Here is a 22,677-nt window from a genome sequence, read left to right on the forward strand (position 1 = left end):
TTTTCTTTTTACTGTAAAGATAGTTTGGGGTATGTTGGTGTGAAATACTGAATACTGCATCTTTCTACATAAAATTGAGGGTCTCAGATTATTCCACTGAGGAAGATAATGTGGTGATTATGTTAGACATCTTCAATAGCAGTTACATTTATTTACAAAAATACATTATAATGTATTGCCAGAAGTACAGAAGGGGTTCACAAGTCTTCCGCTGCTTGTTCTGGTTGTGCTGGTCTTTTGCAACGTGACTCTTCTAAATACCCTTCCACATTCCTTGGTGGCTCTCAGCCACATTCCCGTCTACTTTGGCCTGAAGCAGCCAGATGTCTGACGCCAAATTTCAGATACCCACTCCACTGGAATTACCTGACTTTTCCCAACAATATATTGTGTCTAGCAACTTCAACTTTGTTTTATCTGTCTTCAGCAATGACCAGAACTAGTACATACTGCATTAAAACCCAGTCATAATGCAATGCTAAGAGCATCCTGTAAACGTTTTGCTGGGATGTCAGCAATACCAGCACACTGGCACTAGGGACCACATCCCACATTAAAAGGCTTTGGTTGACAATTCGGCTGAAGTGCAACGTCAACAACTCTGGCAGGCTGCACAGGGGCATTTTGCCCAACACAGTGACCATACAGACCGGGTGTGTACCCTGGAGCCTCAGCATAGCCCCTTCGCAAGTAAGTAAATTGGGTGTAGACCTCCTTCCCCTTCCAAATATAAGGGTTTTCATAGCGTGTCCTGCGTGATCCGGCTGTTATTGCCAGCCCTGTGCTTTTGCTTTCGGATAATAAATATCCAGTTTTACCCGCCTGTCTTCCGTGTTTGTAAATTTGCATAATCCTGGAATCTGACAGATGGGAATTGGGTGCTGTTCGGGTTTCGTTCACCTCGCCGGCTGGACAAGCCCCGTGGCTACCCGGCCACCCTTTCCCGGGGTGAATAAAGACACCCGCGGCGCACCGCGCACGTTTCGGGTCCTTGCTGGCAGACTCCGGGGGAGGGCCGGGCACGGGCGCCGGGGCGCCGGGACCCTGCCGCAGCGGCGCCGCCCGCTGCCGCCGCGGCTGCGGCACTGCCGGCGCCGCTCGCCGCGCCCGGGAGCGGAGCGGAGCGGAAAGGAGGAGCGCAGCCGCCGCCGCCGCTGCCGCCGCAGCCGCTGCCTCGCCGCGGCGGCCGGGGGGCGGGACGCCGCGGCAGCCAGCGCCGCTGTCAGCGCCCGAGGGGCTGGGGGCCCTGCCGGCCGCGGGCAGCGGAGCGGGGCCGCCCGCCGCCGAGAACCGCACCGGGGCGGGCGCCGAGCCGCGCCGCCGCCGCCGCCGCAGCAGCAGCAGCAGCAGCAGCAGCAGCAGCAGCAGCAGCAGCAGCAGCAGCAGCAGCAGCAGCACCGCGCCCGCGGCGCCGGATCCCGTCGCGGTGAGTGCGGCGGGCGCCGGGGGCCCGGGGCGGCGGCGCTGCGGGGGCCCGGTGCCGGTGCCCGGCGGGGCGGCGGCGGCCGCAGCGGCGCGCCGGGGAGGTGGCCGCGGGTGCCCGGGTCTGCGCCGGGCCAGGGGAAATGGGTCGATTTAACAGGTTGCGACGGGCGTGTGGACCGCGGCGCTCTTGGCGCCCGCGTTTTCGGCGTTGAGGCAGGTAGGAGCAGGATTTTTGTTAGCAGTTTGTCACTGCTGCTGTTGCTAATACTGGCTTCCGATGCTATGAAACGCTTCCTAAGAAGCCGCGTCTTCAGCTGGGTGTTTGATAACTCTCGGGTATCCAGCAGCTGTTAAAAATACCAGGACGTGAGGTTGTTTTGATCCATTCGGACTTTAAGATGGTTAATACACGTAAACTTTTCTTAATGGTAACAGAACGAAAGGAGAATGAGAAGTAGTTTTGGGCGTCCTTATGGCTCTAAAGGCAGTTTAATCTCCCCATAGTGATATTTTCTTAGGCAACGACCCTTACTTTAAATCACTTTTTTTTCATAAAGTTTTTGAAGGACCGACACTTCCTCCTGCCAGCTTTTAAACTCTGTAATATGATATTTTTTTCTTTTTCATATGTAATTTATGCATAATGGGACATTATTCCTTTCTTTTATTTACTGAATGCATTGTCTGAATCTGTCGAGAGGTTCTTTTATCCTTTTCATTTATTAGGTACAGGATTCCTTGCAATTTTACTAATATAAATTGGGTTATGGAGTTAAATAATTTTGGGACTAACTAAGAGGAGACATTGAAAGTCATGCCATTTCTAAGTTTGCAAGTCCTAAGTTAGAAGTCCAGGAAGGGATGAGTAACTGATAGGGGGTTTAGGTCTTTTGTGGGCTGGTTTTTGTTTGTTTTGGTTTTTTTGCTGCAGGGCGTATGACATTTGCAAAAATTTGCCACTGTATCCTTCAAGGATCATGCTGTAATAAACAAGCACTATTACTAGACACATTTTTTTATCTTCCTACACACTGTCTCTTGAATAAATTTGGTGTTCTTCAACACAAAGGCCTTGTATCTTCGTGCATACAAAGTGGTTGAAGAGGATGAAACAACTAATTGGTTGTGAATAAAAGAAAAAGAAATTAAATGGCAAACAACTAAAATGCTCCATGTTCAGTTGCATTTTTCTACAGCAGTACTTAATAAGTAGGCAGGTTTCAAAATACAGTTTTTGTATTCATACAGAACAGTCTGTTTTCAGGCTATCTTATTTTATAGTTTTGAAAATGCAGATGTACTCCCTGAAGTCAGCAAAAAGATTTATACAGGCTTGCCTGACTTGCAATAATAAATTCTACAAACTTTTCCAATATGTTATTCTTTCATATGAGCACACATTTCTGATGTTTCTGGGTCATATGCTTTTAAACTTCCAGTAGAAGACTTCTGGACTTTGGGGCTGGTTCTGTCTTTCTCCTACATGGAAAAAGATTCCATTTAGGTTTAGCATAAAACCTTTATGAAATTTGTGTTCTATTTTTTTGTGTGGCTGGAAAGGCAGTCTGTGTTTTAAGTAGCCTGCCATGTTCTTATATTCATTCTTTCCATGCCCTATTATGGAGGGGGCACATGAAGTATATTTATTTGATGCTGAAAATCTTGTGCTACAATGTATATATGTTTGGGTTTTACATTGGAATAGAGAGAAATTTTAGTTTTTTCCTCTGCCGGGACGTTTTGATTGAAACTTTCATTTCTAGTCAAGTCTAAAGTGTTAAAAATTACTGATGACAAGATTGCAATGATTTGATTTTTGTAATGTGTGAGTCTCTCCTAAACTCTGAGAATTAGGGGTATATATAACGTTATGCATTTGTATCTTTACATACAGGCAAAACCCAGTTCTTCAGTATCTGAGGATGGATAAAGACTTCCGCTACTACTTCCAGCACCCGTGGTCTCGCTTAGTTGTGGCTTACTTAGTGATCTTCTTTAACTTCTTAATATTTGCTGAGGACCCAGTATCTCACAGCCAGACAGAAGCCAATGTTATTGTTGTTGGTAATTGTTTCTCCTTTGTAACAAATAAATACCCTGAAGGAGGAGGCTGGAGATTTTTGAAGGTGTTTCTGTGGCTCCTTGCCATTCTCACAGGACTGATAGCTGGGAAATTTCTCTTCCATCAGCGCTTGTTTGGTAAGTTAAAAGATGCATCTGCTAACTTCCTGGTAATGGCTTTCTGACTTTTTACAAGCTTTCTACTTGTGGCAATTTAGTAAACTTTGCTTTTAATTGCTTTTACTGTTTAGAGCTGTGTAGAACTCAGTACATCAAAGTTTTCACTGTCATGGAAACTAATGCCATAGCACAACTCTCAATGATTTCAGTTGAAAAGGATAAAAATAGTGAAAGCTGACATGTGTTAAATACTTGGGAGGTCAGTAACTTTCAGTTTTTCTATGTTACAAATGGACTTCTTTGTACCTTCAGACTAGTTTTTAGGTCTTATTATGTAACTTTCTCAGCAATTTGAAGAAAAGGAATTCTTCCTTGGGGCAGCAACTCTTCATGCCTTGTCAAAAGACACTTAAGTGGAAGCAGAGGCTCTTGTAAGTATTAGCAGAGCTGTGCTGAAGAGCTCCCATGTGAAAATGGAGAGGTAGGACCTGTCTCTGTTTTAGTACAAGATCAAATCAGTAAAATGGAAAGGCGGGAAACGGGGAAAAACATGAGAGTAAATGTTTCCATACACAAACCATGACTTGACTGAGGAACGTACCATACATGGGCTAACTGAAAGGGAAGAAGTGGCCCTGGAATAAATTCTGATTCTGAGAACTTAGATGTAAATATATAGAGATACAAAAATATCTGTTATTGTCTTAACTTATGTGTAGAGAATGTTGCATCTGAAGGCTCAAGGCTGTCTCTGTGTTCTAGAGATAGCTAGAAATCTTCAGTAGAAGAGATTTCTTTGTTTCTGCCAGTTGCACTATTCTTTGAAGCATCTGGGTGTGTTGCTGCTGGTCTAGATGGCCAGCCCTCATATCCTTATACTGGTAGCACTGCAGGATGCATGGTTACTGGAACACCTCAAAGCACATGAGCAATAGGCCATTTCCTTAGTCTGTCTCATTCTATTAAGATCAAGAAAGAGCCACTATTGTTTCAATAAATCAGATGTAAAGCTGGTGTGTTGAGGAGTGAACAAGCAAAGCCACATTAAGTGACTTTTAATACAGACTTCTCTTGAAGCAGTTATTCTGAAAAATAATTAAGCATCATGAAGATTATTCAGCTATTTTAACATAGTGTAATGGTAAATGTAAAATATTCCCATAAAGAGGACATTTTACCTGGAACAAGGGCTACCACAAGAATGCTTTCTATTCTGACTTCCCCAGTTGAGAAATGATTTTGTTAAATTGAAGATGTTTAAGGAAAAGTGATGAAACTGATTATAAATTTAGAAAATTAACCCAATAGTGAGGATTGAGAGGATAAAGGGAAGATTAGAGAGTGACTTGCTTAGATTTGAAGGGCAGAACTTTTGGTTCAGCATATATAATGCAAGGTCCAGTGCTTGGAAGTGGCAAATAGCCAGCATTTTTTTTTTTATGTGGAAGGCTAGACAATCAGTGAACAAGTTTTTATAGGATATGACCTCATCAAGACATGAATTTTTCTTTTTGAAAACACATTTTTTCTGACTATTGAGTCATTATCTTCTATCTAGGTAGGTTATTGTGATAATTCCTTCAGGATTTGTAAGTGAATATCATATGTAGTTAAACATGAATTTTAAAGTGTCTTGATTCAGTCTTACTGCCAAATGGGGAAGGTCTGTCCTGCTGCTTTGTGCCTCTGTGCAGTTGCTCAGTGAAACAGGATAGGGAACTTACCCATATTAGCAGCACCCATCTTTTATTTCTGTAAGGATCACATGTCTGACCATACTGATGTTTGTGACAGCACTAAAATGGGGTCAGCATTGAGAGGAAACTAATGGGGAAAAAATTCCTAACCCTGAAGGCAGTGCTGGTTTATGGATATTTGTGGTTGTGGCCTGGGCAAGCAACATGGGCGTGGGCGCAATCCGATTTGAGGCTAGCTGCTGCACATTGAGTTTCATGGCAATTTCTGCCACTGTAGATCTGTCACAACCTCACCCTCCTAATGCCAGCACTGAGCCGGTGCTGCTGTTGATGTTACAGTGCAGCAAGCCAGCTCAGGCAGCCAATCTCATGGAAAATCAGTTGCTTCTGCTGTCATCTACAGCAGCTCCTTGAACTGATGTGCTCACTTGAGTGCCGGTGCTGATGGAATGGCCAAGGACTGTGCAGTCAAGAGAGCTGGGGGCTGTGGCAGCCGTACCTTGTGTTGGCTCGAGTGCTGTGGGACTGCACCCACACATGTGGCAGTGGAAATGTGCTGCTGCTTGTGATACACTGCGAGCAGATGGCAGGCAGTGGGGCTGGAGCTGACTGAATTGCTGACTGATGTGGCTGTTTAGCTGGTGTGGATAGACATTGCTGTGATGAGAATGTGAGTTTACAGCTTCAGGTATCTCTCTGTCTACAAGAGATTTGTACAGCCCACACTGAAATATTTTCTGCCTGTTATTTGCTACTACTTTAATGACTTAATTGCCTATTATTAATTCCTTTTATTGAGATCCTCATTGAATGTGTCCTCTGGATCTTCTGGCATCAAGCAATTGATGAATTCACCCCTTTATTGTTTTAGTTTCTCTAGTCTATTTCTTTGAGTCACTGCTACTTTTGTAATTTTTTTTATTTAACTTTTTTTAAAAAATGTATTATTGCTTAGGACCATGCTGGTTTTAAATCTTGTTTGTTTATTTGTTTTTGTTTTTTTTTTCTCTGCTAAACTCTGTTTGCAGAGAAAATTGTGACTGATTGTTTCTTATGGCCTGTGTATAATTTTCTGCAGTCAGGAAACCAAATAGCACCAATCAATCTTCCCTGTCAGGTCTTGGCTCACCATGCAGGCTGCAAACTGAAAATGAAAAGGATTAGTCTGCACATCTCACTTTAAATGAAGAGAAGGGATTTTCTTGCTCTATGTCCTTTCTGCTTTTTTATTCCATGTCGTCTGTATTTCTTGCTGCTGAGTTTACATAGGAACTAGAAGGATAGTGTAGCTGGAAGTGTGTCATAATACAGTTTACAATCTGTGACAGTCACTGCCTGATAGCCATGACTGTCATGGACTAAAATAATAAAATAAATAGGTTCAAGCATATTATGTGTCTAAAAGTGGAAGGAGATGGGTGCTGGAAACTTGATTTAGGCATCATCACTCTGAGTTTACAGAGAGATAAGGGAGTAAGTAAACTATATTGATAAGAAGTAGAAATCTCAGCTGGAGGACATAATGGAATGTTTTCAGTTGATAATATTTGTTGCAACCTTTGAGCAGTATTATCTTTAGGGAGTCCTTCAAGACACTCCTCATGACTTAAAACAAGATTAGAAAAAAATTGCTTTTCTTGTTCATCAGTCAAGAAATAGCTTATTTCATTTGATAAATATTTCCCATGGAAAAAAGCCCTTATCTAGTACATTCTTTATATATTCATGACATATGGTCAGAACAATTAGAATTTTAACATTGTCTTTTGGCTGTTATCCACTGTATTATTTTGATCCATCACTAAGCATATCTTCTGTTTGGTTAGGTATTGTGTTCTTGTGCTTTTACTCTATTGTGCTTTTAATTTTGCAATGGAAAGTGAAAGGTCATAGAAGAATATTGGGAGTTTGGGGAAATAAAAAATAAAGATACTTACCCCTGGTTTGTTCTTTTGTTTCTGTTTGAGACAATTACTTGAGATGAGGGAAAGTGGTAATTTCTTGATTAATTTTCTGCTTTATTTAAACCAGAGAGAGCTTATAAACTGACTCATTTGATGACACTATGGATTCAAAAAATGCATTCAAATCTTGACGTAAAAGAAATTCCTAAATAAGCATTTGCCTGTTTTCATATTACTCTGTGGCATTGTATGGAAGATAGCACAGTGTTTAAGGTAAAGAAAGTGTATGTTTTAATTGTCACCTGCTCAGCATATGCTCAATTGCTCTTCTGCACTACTTCAGACCTAAATTCTGAGTTTAGTGGTTTTGTTGTTTTTTTTTTCCCAAAGTTTAGGCTGTGCATCAATATAGAAAAAACATGATCCTTATAAATCATTATCACTGAGCCCAGCACAATAGCTATTCTAATCCATGTCCCTCTAGTGTAAAAACTACATATTAGGGACAATATTGGAGCTCTCTCTGGAAAAGAGAATAAGCTTAGGGACCAGAAAGGTATTAAAACCTGAAAAAAAGCCTAGGGACTACACATATAAAAATAACTTCAATTTGAATAGACTTTTAGCTGTATGCATAAATGGGCAGTATACTTGGAAAAATACCTTTTTTTTTCAGTCCAGCATTTTTGCTTTGACTGGTCCTTATGTGTACTAATCCTTAGCTTATGCTGAATATTAGATACATCAGTTTTTAAAAATTTACTACAAAATGTACATGTTTCTACTTGTCTGTTTTTCTGATTTTGAAGATGTATTAAAATCTGGTTAAAAGCCTGATTGCAGAGACTATGTTTGTATTGTATCTGTATCTGAATCAATTGCCAATGAGTGTTCTCAGATTTATACTTGTAAGTTCCTTTCTATATGGTGTGGATGGAAAAATGAAGTACTTAATGTGTTATAAATAATTACAGAAAACAAGATATATATATAGCCAAATCTGTATCTCTTAAAATGGAGGAATCATAATACAGTGAGTAAATTAGAGCTGTTGTATAAGTGTTGAATTTAATGGGTTTATCTCTTACAAATGTTCACAGTATGCAATTTGTTTAAAATTAAATGATAATGTGAGCTTCATAGACATTGGGATAAATGCATAAAGCACTCATTATAGGAATTGAACTGAACTGTCCGTAAAAAAATCTGAACAAATGTTGCTGATTTTTTTACGGACAGTAGTGCCATGCTGGGAATAATTTCATGATAGATGGTTTTAAACAAGATACTCACCAAGGTTATGCAGTCTGAAAATGTTACTCTTTTTGTCAAACATCTTATCTGGAAGGCTCTAAAACATCATACAAATGTGTTAAAAGCAGACTCTTCAGTGTCTGCTTTTATGCTGAATTTTAAGGGGTGTATTAAATAAATGAAGATTGCTAGAAGAAATTGGGCAGACTGAGATTTAGTCAGGATGATGGTGCACTACATGGGAAAACTGGATGTTAGGTAACAGGATAAATTCATACAATATTACATATATGATTAGTTAGTATCCTGATATATTAGGGGTCATGTTAGTGTAAAATCTGGGCAGTGGTATTATTGTTGGTGTTGGCATAACACTTTCATAGTGGTGCTTGTGAAAAAGATAATGAGCCATGTGATCTGTTTTGCCAAAGAAGCTTTCCATAAATTTGTTAAGATTTTTGCATGCTTGTTCTTCAGCCAGATTGTTTTACATTCTTGTTTGATGGTAGTGATAGGAACAGTTATACCACCATCTGTAGAAACAAGTGGTGTACATATAGCAATACTTGCATAAAATTCTAAGCTGATTGATAGAGCATATTCTTTTCTATTGTCAGTTCTATGTTTTACATTACACTAAGGACTATCACTTAAAACCCAGCAACTTTGTTCCTCCTCTTTCTTTCCCACTGATGACTTCAGCCTAAGAGAAAACAACTAAGGTGATAGATGGTAAAAAAAGAGCCTGTTCAGTATTTTAATAATAATGACCAAGTTAATGCTGTTGAAGGTATTCAAGGTCTGCTGTGATTGCCTCACAGTCAATTCACCTCTTTTGTATCAGTAAAATGTTGAAGCAATAAAATAAAATTATTTTGGTCCTACAAAATATGTGCCAAGGGGCCAGTCTAACAGTTTGCTAATAATAACGCACAAATGACTGTGAGCAAGCATTTCTGAGAGCCAGAATCCTCAAATTAAAAAAAAAAAAAAGGCAACATAAAAAACATAAAAAGAAGCTCTCAGCCAGCCACTGAATGAGTTGCAGGCTCATCAGATTCCAGCTCTGGCAAGTTGACAGTAATTCAGATCTCAGTTTATTTTAAACTTTACATCGTTCATGAGGGAGACCACAAGTGACCTTTCAAATATAAATGAAAAGCATGCAAGTGACCTCCTAATTTCTTCTCTTACTCTTATTTTTAGAAGAGCCATAACATCTCACTGCTTCCTCTTTTTACACTCAATGAGAAGACTGTTGTCCGCATTTAGCCTTAGTTGCGGAATCAGTCTTTGGGTAGTAAATTATAGAGTTTAATTGGAGAGATACAGGTAATAGCTACAAAAAGATTAGTCTCTCTTCAATGAAAGATTTGTTTCTACTGGAGGTGCATATCCCCTTGCCCAAGCAGTAGAATAAGAGTGCAGGAAGAGTTACGTGTGTCAGATTTTCCATAATGGGAGAGCTCTAGATAATATTTAGCATCCAGTGACTGAAAACTAAAAATAAGTTAATTATTATTTCATATTGATGTGTCAAATATCTGTTTTGATCTTTTTGACACAAGTTCCAGATTTTTTTTTCTGTTTGAAGTGATTTTGGGAGTGATTTTGGAATGATGCCTGCCACTTATGGGAATGATATGTCTCCATTCCCCAGTTTCCAGAAATAGAAGTGACCTTATTCTTAGTAGATGCATCCTGATGGGCATAGTGCAGGTGCAACCTAGTGCAGGGGCAAATTTAATGTATCATTATCCCTTACAAGGAGAAGAGGAGGATATTAGTGTGGAACATCACCTTGCCATGTGCCTGCTGAAGAGTACCTAGGAGAACATGATTTCCTTGGTCCCCTTAGGCTATCAGTGGCATGAAGGTCCTTCACATACAAACTAACATTTCTCTCTGTGTGATTTTGCTGAGACTCTAAGCTAAATCCAACCTGTGCACTCCCCAGCCTGTGCACTTGCCTTATAAAGTTTTTAAAAATAGAAATATATGTATAATTTTTTTTTTAAAGTCCAGAAAGAAAAAAAAAACTACCTCAACATATTCTGGTCCTTAAAAAACTTTTAATATATTATCAGATTATCAGGGTATAAGAACTATTTAGCAAATAGTTTTCTACAAATGTGGTATATACATTTCTCATAGATGTTTTACATATGGCAAAGTAAAGAGAATTTGTAAATGTCTTCATTAAGCAGAGTGACTTTCAAGGAGGAGGGATCAGTACTTGTTCCCTATGACACAGGTAGGGCAGAAATGCAGTGTTTCTAAATGTGATTGCTGAGACATGAGAGGCACATGCCCTAATTTCAGATACTGGAAAACAGAATTTTCTGCATTCTTCTTTTTCTCTTTTCATCAGAAGGGGAAATGCCCCTTTCCCCATTGAGTAACTCATGCCAGGTTTGGCAGAAACAGAAGAAACTCTCATGCTTTGAGGATTCACACTATCCCTGCTGCCTTTATGTGGCAAAGGAGTCTCCCAGGAGCAGGCTGGACATCTGAATGGAGGTAGCAGCAGAGCCTTGAATTCAGCTTTCATCTGCAGCACTGGAGTATGATCTTTTGAAATGCCCAGCTGTGTAGGGCTTTTTAGGCTCACTTATGTGCATGCCAAATAATATTTTCTATTTCTGGGACACTGATGTAATGTCTGTCTACTATGAAGCACACTTTCATTTAATAGTGAAGCAAAGAAGAAATTAAATCTGTACAAGATTCAGGTAAAGTCAAACATGCTAAACAAATAATAAAAAAATAATTAGGGCAGTGAGGGAGTAAAGAGATGAGGCAAGATGGAGAAAAACATTCCTAGAGAGTCACACTAGCAACAATATTTAATTTTAACTTAAGTAAAAGGCCTAAAGACTGAGAGACTGCAGTTTTAAATAACAAAACCTCACAAATATCCTAGCCCTTTTGCTAATAGATGTAGGTGACAAAAAATATGGATCTTAATTCACACCTGACAGTGTAATGTGCTAGAGGTATAGAAAAGGGAGAAGGAACTGAAAACTAATATTTTATAAGGAATGTCTGTGGAGTTCCTGATATGGGGAATTCAAGGCTTAGCACAACGTTCAATTTTGTGTCACTTTCATGCAGGAAATAAAAAAGTATTTACAAACAGTTTTCTCCATGCTTACCACTTTGCTTCATGTCATCCTTGAAGCGTTCCAGCTGAGATTACTTTGAAGTGGTTTGGGGCTTATATCCCATGAGCCTTATGTCTGTGGCAGCCAAAGGGGGAGCAATTTTTATCTAAATTAGAGGTCACTTTTGTATGACTTGTCTAAATTCGGAGAGTCAAACAGGAGTGCAGCTCTCTTGGGGATGCCTACAGATTTCCATCTCGTAGGCTACAGATAAAAAGCAAAGTTCTCTGGAGGCTGTGTTCCTGCTTGCCTTGCTGGGCACACGGCAGAGCAAGTGCAGGTGATCAGGGGCTCTGCAGAGGGCAGGGCCACGCTGCCTGCGCCAGGAGCCGGCCGAGGCAGCCTGTGTGTGCCACAGGCTATCAGAATGCCACGCTGGCTAGCAAACTAAATCAGAACTTGGCTGAGGCTCATAGAAGGTTGTGTATAAAAGATGAATTAGTGCATTATGATATATAATATGTAATATAATATAATATAATATAATATAATATAATATAATATAATATAATATAATATAATATAATAGTGAATATTGCACTTGCGATATTTTGCAGAATATTGTCCCTGTGGCTGCAGAAGTAGCTAACCCCAAAACTTCATTAACTTTATTTTACTACCCCTTTGCCCTCCTAGTAAAGTGGGTGGAGTGTTACAGGGCACTCGGGCTATGCTTTTCCCCATTTCCAGGGACCCCTGTGACTCTGATCAGATAAGCCTGGTCCCCTCCTTCCTGCCCTGATGGGGTTGGCTGAGAGCCAGAAATCCCTCCCTGTCCAGAGCCTAGATAAGGCCATGACCCTTCCTGTTTGCCCTCTTTCCCCCCGGATCTCATGGAATAAAGAAGCTGGGCAACCCCATTGGGGTGAGAGCCTCTTTTGAATCTTTGCCCATCTCCTGACATTCCTCCCCTCAAGGCTTCGTATCTCTGGGCTAGCCTAATAATTTAGGGGCTTAGAGAGGTAGGAGTGTCAATGGAGGATGCCAAATTACTAACTACTTCAACAAACCTATTTTATAATGGCTCCACCAAAACAAATGATGCAAAATTAGCTTTCATGTCTTAAAATCTTTGTAAGACTTATTTCAGTTTTGGGCTGAAGATTCCAAATGCTGAAAAATTTCTTCTGAAAAAAAAAAAGGTCAGGTTCTCTACTTTGATAACTCAGGAGTATATTTATAGTGTTCATAGAGTCAAAAATTTAATAGCTATGTCTTCTTTTAATCACCTGAAAATCTGAGTTTTTGCACTTGACATTTTTCACTCAGTTGCAAAATTCAGAGAAATGTAATGAAAATCTAAGTATGAATCTGTATCATATAGTTAGCTTCCACCAATGCACAAATATCCTGCAATAATATGATATTAAGACCTGCTTGTTAATCTTAATTTGCTTTTCTAGAAATAGCACATAACTAATTTGTATTATACACACTATATAATTTTGTCCAAAAAGGGTTATCTACTACATACATATTAAAAGGACCACAGACTAGACTGAATTATCATAGCCACTATATTTAGTAGTAATAATATGTTGCAAAAACTATGCTTACTAGGAATACTCTGGCTGGAGAAACTGTGTTATAATAGTCAGTGAAACTGAACAAAGTAATATTTCTATGGCAAATTTCCTTTGGAGCTGGTGTATAATGAAGACAAATTTTCATTCCTAAGAAAACAAATGAGTTGGTAGGTTAGAAGTAGGACATACAAAAATACTCTTTCAAGGTACCTTTATAAAAAGCTAGCAAACTATAAGGTCAGCAAGGAGAAGGGGAGAAGCAGAAAATATTGTAATTGAAAAATGTTTTAATTTTTTTCAATATATACTTGTTTTTTCTTCTTTTGTTTTTAAATGAATTATGAATTTAATAATAAAATAGTGTACAGAAATATACACTGCTATTCTTTATCTAGCATATTTAGCTCTCCTTATTTGGAGAACTGTTTAACTAGCTGCCATGTTCACTCAAGACCACTAGAAGGTGCTCCTCTGTTGAAAGATAATTATTCCTGTCTGAATTGCTGTTAAAAGCTAATTGCCCTCCGATAACTGTGGTTCTGGCCAATTGTTACAGAGACTGTAATTGCTGCCACTACCCCTGCTATAAAAAGCTGGACCTCATCTGCTATAACCATTATCACAGCCTGAAAATAACAGATTTGTTATCACTCATTCTCTGATAAATTAAAATCCCATCTAGTTAGTTGTGCTGGAAGGTGAGGCATGGAAATTGTGGTGGAACTAACAAACATTTTGTAAAGTCACAGAATCATTTTGGTTGGAAAAGACTTTTATGATAATTGAGTCCAATCATAGACCTAACAATACCTAAACCCCTTACTGGAGTAAACTAAGGCAGAATGCATCCATAATGAGAGCTTGTACAATTGTCTGAAGTCTGAAGGAGAGCCCAACACAAAAAGAAAGCAAACAAAAACAAATAAACAAAAAATCCAAACCAAAACAAAAAAACTCAAACAAAACTACGGCAAACATACAGTCACTTGTTAGAAGCACAACTGTTAAATATAAGACCGGTCCAAGTCTGGCAGAATAATAATCAGCCTTCCTCTGTAAGATCTGTGCAGATTGCAGCACATACTACTTCTGAGATAGGACTAGATTAACTGATTGTGTCCTTTTTTGGTGCTCAGACAGGTGTTGATCTGGATGCATATAGTGGTGTCAGTTGAGAAGTGTAAAGCTTACAGAAAAGCAATTTTCACTGAGTCTGGAAAGGCTCAGGCCTATTTGCATACCCCTGTATGTGGTATATGTGCACATATACCACTGTGAGCTAGAGAGCGTCTTTTTCATCACTGAAATGTGCTTCCTCTTGGTCCCACAAAACCAGTTCCCCACTTTGTCTTGCACTGGAAACACAGACATGCTCAGTAACCCCTGGGGTGCCTGTTTGTCCAATGTGAGATCTAGTCAGTCTCCATAATAGACAGCAGAGTTACAAGTATTTATTGAAGATAAAAAATAAGCCTCATGCTTAATCTGCTTTGTTTTCTTACTCAAAATTATTTATAAATGTTTATGTTAAAGGTCTGTGTAGTAGATACATTTTAAGCAATTCTATTTACTGTTTAAAAAAAGCTTGTGAATTGGCTTCAGGAGAAAAGAACAAACAGTATAGAAAAACCCCTGATTATTTTGACAGGTTGTTGCAGAGCATCACTAAAGTGGCATTGAAGAACAGAGATTTCATCACTTCCCTTCAGAGTTCAGCATCAGCATTATACAGGCTATAAATACTGCTTTTTCTTTTATCTGCAATGAAGTTTGGATTCCAAAGAATTCAAAGAAGGAAAAATGGTGATAAAACATTTTGGTTCTAAAATTAAAAAAATAAGGAGGATCATAAAATTGCTTACATAGGTTTGGGAGTTCAAAAGTGCTAAAAATTCTAAAAGAATAAAGGGTGCAAAAATATAGTCTAATACTTACATGCCCTTTAACTATCTTTTTTTAGATTATGCAATGAGGCCATTTAAAAAGAGAAATTTTTTTTCTAGTTTTGTAACCTGAGATTGTGTCACATAGAGTTAAAAAATCTACACCTCAGGAACAATACGTTAGCATTTTCCATTGCTAATGCAGGGTTTTCAGTTACTTCCCCATTAAAAATGTTCTAAAACGTTACAGGAAATCAATATCTATTTTTACAGGTTTCCTTTTATCTGCATCAGCACAGTCTAAACCTGAAGTAATAAAATCAGTAATAGTAAAGTCTAAAATTAAAATTGTAGGCTAAATCTCTATAAGGAAATTGAGAGGTGCAGAAATATTCAGAATTAAGCCTACTTACACACTAACTCTAGCACAACTTTAGTTCTTCCCACATTATCTACATTTACAACTCTTCCAAATCAGCAGACTGAAGTATTCCTTCTAGGTAATAGCAATAACATGAATGTAAAGCAGAGATGTGGTGCCTTCAGGACCCCCACTACAACGTTTGATATGGCAGATGGCACTGACCATCATCACACGGCTCTTTCTTGCCTTTGGGTAATCCATTAAGAAAAGAAAGTGTCAGCTCTTTCCTTGCAGCAGCAAAAGTCCATCCTCCTATCTTTGTTTTGGTATTAAAAGATGAATTGTGCATTCTTTTGCACAATTCTTTTCTTCTTTGAGAAATCACAAGAAATCTTTAAAGGCTATGTGGCATTTCTAAAATGGCATTTCTTTCTCTAAGGAAGGCAGAGTGCTATGCATTTCCCCTGTGTGCACTCACCTGCAGCCTCTAGTTCAGATAAAGCTCTTGAGACCACCAAAATGAGATGACACAGGTAGTACAGAAGCTCAATGAAAAGACATCTGGCTGTGGACATCAGTCTTCTGATGTTGGCTGAATTGGTGGGAAACCCGAGATCCTAAGCTCCCTTTGTCTTAGCACACCATGTTCTGTGTGAGGACATCAGTTTTCTAGCTGGGTCTGTAGCTGAGACCTTGACTGTTACCTTTTGTGACATCAGGCTGCATTTTACCTTAGACTGCAAAAGCTGAGAGCTGCAGTGTTCCCTGATTAAGGTTCACCTTTCCCAGCTGGAGGAAGCCCCATCTATGCTGCATCATGTGAATTGAGCTGGTAAGTGCCAACCTGGAGAAGTCCTGAAAAGAGAACTTGGGAGGACTGTAGGTTTGATAGGTCCCTGCAGGAGACCAGCACATCCCACCATCTCTTAATTGCAGGCTCCAGGCAGAATCTTGGATATCTCTAAAGCAGGAACAGAGAAGATAACATTTCCTCTTTCAAGGCAGATGATGGACTTAGCCATATTACCTGCCTCTGCTGTGGTTCCTCCAGCTGTAGAAACAGTCTAGGCATATTTTTTCTCCTGCCTTAAGAGATTTGATTTCCACAGATTAAAGCAATGTACAATAATGAAGTATTTTAATAGCATTGCGGTATTGTTATAGTTGTTTGCCAAGTGAGGTGATTCTCAGGCATAGCAAAGAAAATCTTTGATACCGGAATGCACTTATTTATGTATATTGAAGAGAACATCTGAACATTTAAGGAACATCTGAAAATTTTTATTTTAAAAAGTCCAAATAACGAAACATTTCAGTAGTTTCTCTGTGAGGTGAAAGTACTATGAAGAAAAATAGAGAATATAAAGATGCTTTTCTTAGCAACTTTGGGAAATTTGTAGCAAAATTTCTCTCTTCAACTTAGAAATTTTTGGTTTAACAATTGTTGCTTACAAAACAATGCTGAATGTACAATAGTAAATGAGAAAATTGTTTCTCTGAGAATAGATATACATAAAAGGTTAAATCTTTCAGGTCAAGGTCTATCTTGTGTTCATTGAATGTATTATGAAGATGTTAGAATATCTAGACAAGGAACACAAATGCTACCTAGACCTTGCAGTCAGTTTTGTAGGCTAATGCATTATTACAATATACTATAATGTGTTCAAACTCATAATAGTTAGGTATTTAACTGGATACCATATCCTCAGATTTCATCCAAAGAAGATCAGTGAGAAACCAATATTGCAACATATTTGTCATAGTAGAAGATGTTTACTTTGGCTCTTGGCTGTTTAGTTTATTGTCCACTTACTGTAGCAAAACGGAATACACATATAATTTTATTTGTTTATGTCATTCTATCCAGGTAATATTATAATAAAACATTCTAGGAGCATGTATTTCAAAGTGAAAAATATAAGCAAATAAATATGAACAGATGTCTTGTGCCTTTTAACTCTTACTTTGCAGAAAACCTTTGGTTTCAATCAGGGCAACATGAACATTAGATCAGCTTAGTTGAATAAAAATGCTTTAAAAAAGAAAACAAATGTCTAGAACCCTAATCAGCTACTAGAGTATATTCACTGCTGAGTATCATGAGAAACTGGAATATTTAGGAGTAAGAGATGGAAGGATGACTTTTTAAAGATGATGCAGTGCTTTTAGACTCAGCCAAGGACAAAGGCATGTTATATGAGATGTCCAGGCTGGGAGAACAGCCAACAGAGGCACTGTGGCACAGATGTGTTTTGTAGCAATGCCCTTAATTACCTTTTTTCCTTCTGTTCTTCATTATTCAGGGTTGGTTGAGACAAATTTTTCTAGAAGCATGAGGTTGTTACTTCTCTTTTTGTTCACTTTTTCTCTCATGTGGGTGAGCATCTTGGGACCTCTGTTATAGATGGCTTTATTGATAGATAATTAATGAGCTTTATAGAACTTGTGGACACAGACAATGGAGGCAAACAGACATAGAGGCATATTTCCAGTAGATAATTAAATTAAAAAACATAATGTTTTTATTTTAAAGTAAGCAAATTTGAAATATTAAGACATATCAAAGGAAAGAAGCACTACTTAGAATGAGGTAAGTACACAGGCATGTAATTCTTCTATGGGATTTTGTGAGTGTAATAGTACATCCCAACACTTGTAAAGTTGTAAAATGTTTCAGATTATCAGAACTGGATTCTTTTCTTGTCACAGTTACAGACAATTTAAAAAAAATTCTAGATTTTATACATATGTATTTAGTCAATACAATTGAAACCGAACAAGAGAGATTGAACACCCATGTAGAATAAAATAATTTTCTAATACAGACAAGGAGAAAATGATATTAAAACTGTGGAACTTAAAGAACTAAAACTGTACAAAGTGCATTAAAATTATTTTGTCATAAGTAACTTTGAAAATAAAGTTAATGTGCTCACTGATACATAGGCTTTCATAATTAACAAGGTAATGTGTGGAACTTGGCACAAAAACAAGTCAGCAGGTGGCTGATTATTGGAACATGATTATTTTGCTCGTACAGTGTGATGAAAGAACACATATTTAATGACTCTTGAAGGTGGATGTTCTGATGACTGTTGTGCTGGTTGAATGACTAAAATGTATTGTAGTCTAATTATCTTGGACTGTCCTGAAACTGTGATGCTAAGACTCCAAAGGAGCAGAAGCATTCTTTGGAGTGGCATCTCTTACCCTTCTTGCAGCTCGGCCACCTTTTTATTTCAGAGCTTTTCCAGTGCGGACTTCTCCCTGTTGAGGAGTTCAGAGTTCGTGGTGGAACACGGGCTCCTCTGAAGCAGAGCACTAATAATGAACAACTGTAGTTGCCTGGGCTTTGAGGGGAACTCCTGTTGCCTGGGAGAAGACTTAGCACAGCTCTCTAATCCATGCGTGTTTATCTCATGAGCAGGTCCACTGTAGCTCTGACTATCCTCAAGGACTTTATCTTACTATTTATTTTTTGTTTGTTTGTTTTTGGAAATGTGCTGCACTTTCCTGGGTTAATGAGGTTCCACTGCCATTGGAGCTGCAGAGCAAGCAGCATTAAAATGAAGTACTTGTAGAAAGCCTCTCTGCAAATGCTCAAGCAGTTCAGCTGGAAGCATTCTGACAGTTATTAATTGCACAATCACAATCACAGCAGCACTTAAAAACAGATGAAGAAATAATTAACAGAAACAATAAGGAGGATCCTCAACACTGTCTGCTCTTAATCCTGCTGTATTTTTCTCTCCCGGAATTAAAGGAGCTACTTAGAACTTTTCATCATTTTTTATTCCATGTTGCATGTACATACAGATAGAAGTATTATTTTACAATAAATTAGGGTATGACAAAAATATTTAAAATGCCAATACTGTAAAGATAGGAGCCGCTAGTATTTCTTGTCTTGTTAAGTTTTACTCTACATTTCTGTGTATTCTTGCTTATTCAAGAGATACCTGTACAATATGGGAGACCAAATATTAAATAGGTCTGATGACACAAAACCCAATGAGCAGCTGGAGATGCAAATCTTTGTACCCTGGTGTTTAAGTCATTGTTCTCAGGGACAGAGTAATGTCCCTTACCCTTCCTCTCAGACAACAGCAGTACTGGCACTTGGGATGACATTTTATACTTTTAATTCTTTGATAGAATGTCTTATTTGCTATTGTAAAAATAATTGGGTCAAGGCAACTGTTGATGCTGCAGATGATCTCTGTGACTTTGTAAATGGCATTTAATGTGCTTATGTTCCCACAGGGTGGTTGACAATTAATTCTGTTAATTAGTATCACCATCATCATAACATGGTAAGGTATGAAAGAAACAGCAAACACAATCATAGCAGCTGAAATCAGTAACAGAGGCCTAACAAGTCTGTTCTTTCTTTGCTGACGTTTACTGAATTGTAGTAATGCTTTGAGAGTCAACATATAGCATGTGAAGATGACTGTGGCTGGAATTAAGAATCTCAGTACAATTTTGGAGATTGTGAATGGCACGGCAAATTGTAATGGTTCTTCAGTGCTATCCAGGTAATTTATGATGTTGTGCTGTCTTCTAGCTGCAACTGTGTAGTAAATCTCAGGCCCCGATGCAATCCCTATGAAGATCCATACCCCGATGGTGCAAAACACAGCCTTTTCTTTGTCCCACCATGTTAATGAACTGATGGGATGAACAGCACCTATGTATCTGTCAAAACTGATGAGTGTCAGGAAATACACACTTCCGTAGATATTAATACTAAAAAATAGCCCTATGATCTGATAAAAAGCTTTACTGAAATAGACAGCAAACCTCTGGATATTATAATATACTGAAAAAGGTGCCATGAGAGTCCAAGTAAAGTCACACAGTGCCAAATTAAAGAGAAATATGGTATTGGTAGTCCATGTCTTCATGCAGTAAACATAGTGTCGTAGTGCAAGTATATTGCCTAGAAATCCTGTTAATAAAGTGAAAAGGCAAACCAGAATCAGCAAATAACAGTACCACTCCAGCTTAGGATTTCTGTTGCAAATGAAAATAATGCATGTACCATTCATCATCTGTCCACGGAGTACGCCTGAAGGGAAAAGAGAGACCAACAGCCTTTAAAATAAAAATAGAGTTGAATACATTGCATATAAAATTCAAAAAATTTAAGTTAAATTCAGTGTGTTTGAACTGGCAAAAGAATTCAGAACATGGTATAATGTACAAACTCTCTCCTCTATCTGAAAGAAATGTAAATTCCAAGTAGGTAACACAGCTTACTCTACAACACCCACACAAGCAGATCTTTATGAATTTATATGGAAAGGTTTATATATTTTCCTCTCTGCTATTTATTGTAGTGTACAATGGATGTGAAGAAAAAAGTGTGCACTCTCAAGTGAAAGCAGTGTCCCTTGGCCACTAATCTATCTTTGGAAAAAGCAGAGGAGGTGACAGAAGGACAGTATTTGCCCATGCTCATTCCATCATTGCTTTGATTGCCTTGAGCATTCATATGGGGCCTAGGGGCAAGGTTCATGTGGGCAACTGTGCACTGAACTGTGACTGAGATCAACAAAACAGCATCAAAACAAATGTGGATGAAATTCTGCTTTTAGTGAAGGCCACAGAAACTTTCAATCTAAAGTGCTAGGCAAAGTGCTTTTTTTGACTTTTTTTTTTTTGTTTTCTTCTGTAAATATTTGTCTCAGGATGTGCTTTGGTAGGGTTAGAGAATATTCTTTTTGTTTAACTTTATGGCCTACTTTATATCAATTCCCAATATGGAATATGTGGACTATAGATCTGCAGTGTATTTTTCAAAGCAAGTTTTTAATGCTTATAAAGTCTTATGCTTAATTCTAATGATTTTTTTACTCCAAATGAAAACAAAGGCTGGAATATTCAGTCAGAATGAGCTGTCACCAATTGCAGTTTGTTATGTTTCTAGAAAATTTCCAAACTATGCCAAACTGTGAGATCTGTCCAAGTAGAAGCTGTGTATGAGGATCATCCAAATAGCAATTTCTAAATCAGAGTACACTACAGTGCTTGCTAGGATGACAGAATAAAATTCTCATGAGTACAGGCCACACTTTGAGTGAAATAAAGGACCTTTTCAGAATGTTATTGATTCATTGAAAATTTTGAAACATCTTCAACTGTTGAGTTGGCAATAGTGGGTTTTTTCCTAACATAATGCTTTGCTTTCATGTCAAGCTTAATACAATAAGTCTTTTCCAAAGGTATGTTCACATACATGGGTCACAATATAACAAATAGAAGCTGCAGTGAAAACCTGCTAAATACAGACTGCATTATTGTGCTTTGCAAATTATAGTCCACTCAGTTACCTGACAAAAAGCTGGTTTAGACTATGCTCAACAAAATTAGGAAGGAAAGTGGTTTCTCTAGAAGCTCAGCAACAAAGGCAGTCAAATGACTTTCCAGGAAATGATATAGATAGAAAACCATCTGTTCTACTCACAGGGTATTTCACAGGTGGGGAGTGTTTGTTCTATAAATGTATTTTTTAAAGTATTGAAACACGGACTTTAACCTAGAGTAGTTATACTTTCCCTTCTCCTTAGCCTTTGTGAAATATAAAAAATTACGCAAACTGAAATTTCTAAGATATCCCTGTAAATTCTTTAAAATGTGAAACATAGTTAAGTAACATTTTCTCATTATATGTTCAATTAAAAGTAGTTGGAATAGGTATAGCAAATTTATATTTTCCTAAAATCCTCTTGGCTAGAGTTTGTGTTGTTGGAATTAAATGGCATTTCCTACCTCTCTGCCTTCCTTTTCAGTACTTACAAATGGAAGTATAAATTAGTCCTAAACTGGCTACAATCAATATGGCCATAGCTGCACGAGGGAATTGTAATGCCAGGTTCCCGATCTTATTAAGCTTCTGGCCAAGTTCTATAGGTAGATATAAATGGAGGGAGGCAAACAGTTGTGCCCCCTGCTCTGCTTTGCTCTAAGTTGGCTGGATAAAGTCTGGATGTGCAGCCTTATAAGTGTGTTAGGGCAGTCACAGACTTGAATGAAACAAAATCCCCTTTCTCCTTCATCGCTTTCAGTTTGCTGGGCTGCACTCAGGGCTGAGCTGTATGAGGTTGGTTTTGTCGCTGAAGGGGATGGAGCTGCCCATCTGTGTGAGGTGCATTTGGAGCTCAGAGAGTCATTAGAAAATATGTCTGTTTGTGTAGGCATCTCCCACATGTCTACCTTGGGATTACTGTTTGAATTTTCTAAAATATTTTTGCTGTCTCCTGTTAATTCTTTG

The 22,677-nt window shown here is 38.4% G+C and overlaps 1 protein-coding gene across 4 annotated transcripts in view; it reads left to right on the forward strand.

The window, feature by feature from the left end:
- Positions 1-308: 308 nt before the first annotated feature.
- The window catches only part of TMEM117 (transmembrane protein 117), a 179,196-nt gene continuing 156,827 nt past the window's right edge, over positions 309-22,677 (forward strand). For 2 of the 4 annotated variants that reach the window (XM_085570274.1, XM_021545320.4), the window contains exons 1-2: positions 1,272-1,426; positions 3,320-3,624. In XM_085570274.1, the coding sequence (XP_085426400.1) occupies positions 3,348-3,624 (277 nt within the window). In that variant the 5' untranslated portion in view covers positions 1,272-1,426; positions 3,320-3,347. Of the gene's footprint in view, positions 691-1,271; positions 1,427-1,491; positions 1,643-3,319; positions 3,625-22,677 lie in introns of those variants that run through there. The other 2 variants (XM_085570275.1, XM_085570276.1) reach the window with 2 other exon arrangements.

This window comes from Lonchura striata, chromosome 1A (assembly GCF_050655825.1).
Source record: "Lonchura striata isolate lonStrDom1 chromosome 1A, ASM5065582v1, whole genome shotgun sequence".
Taxonomy (NCBI): Eukaryota; Metazoa; Chordata; class Aves; order Passeriformes; family Estrildidae; genus Lonchura; species Lonchura striata.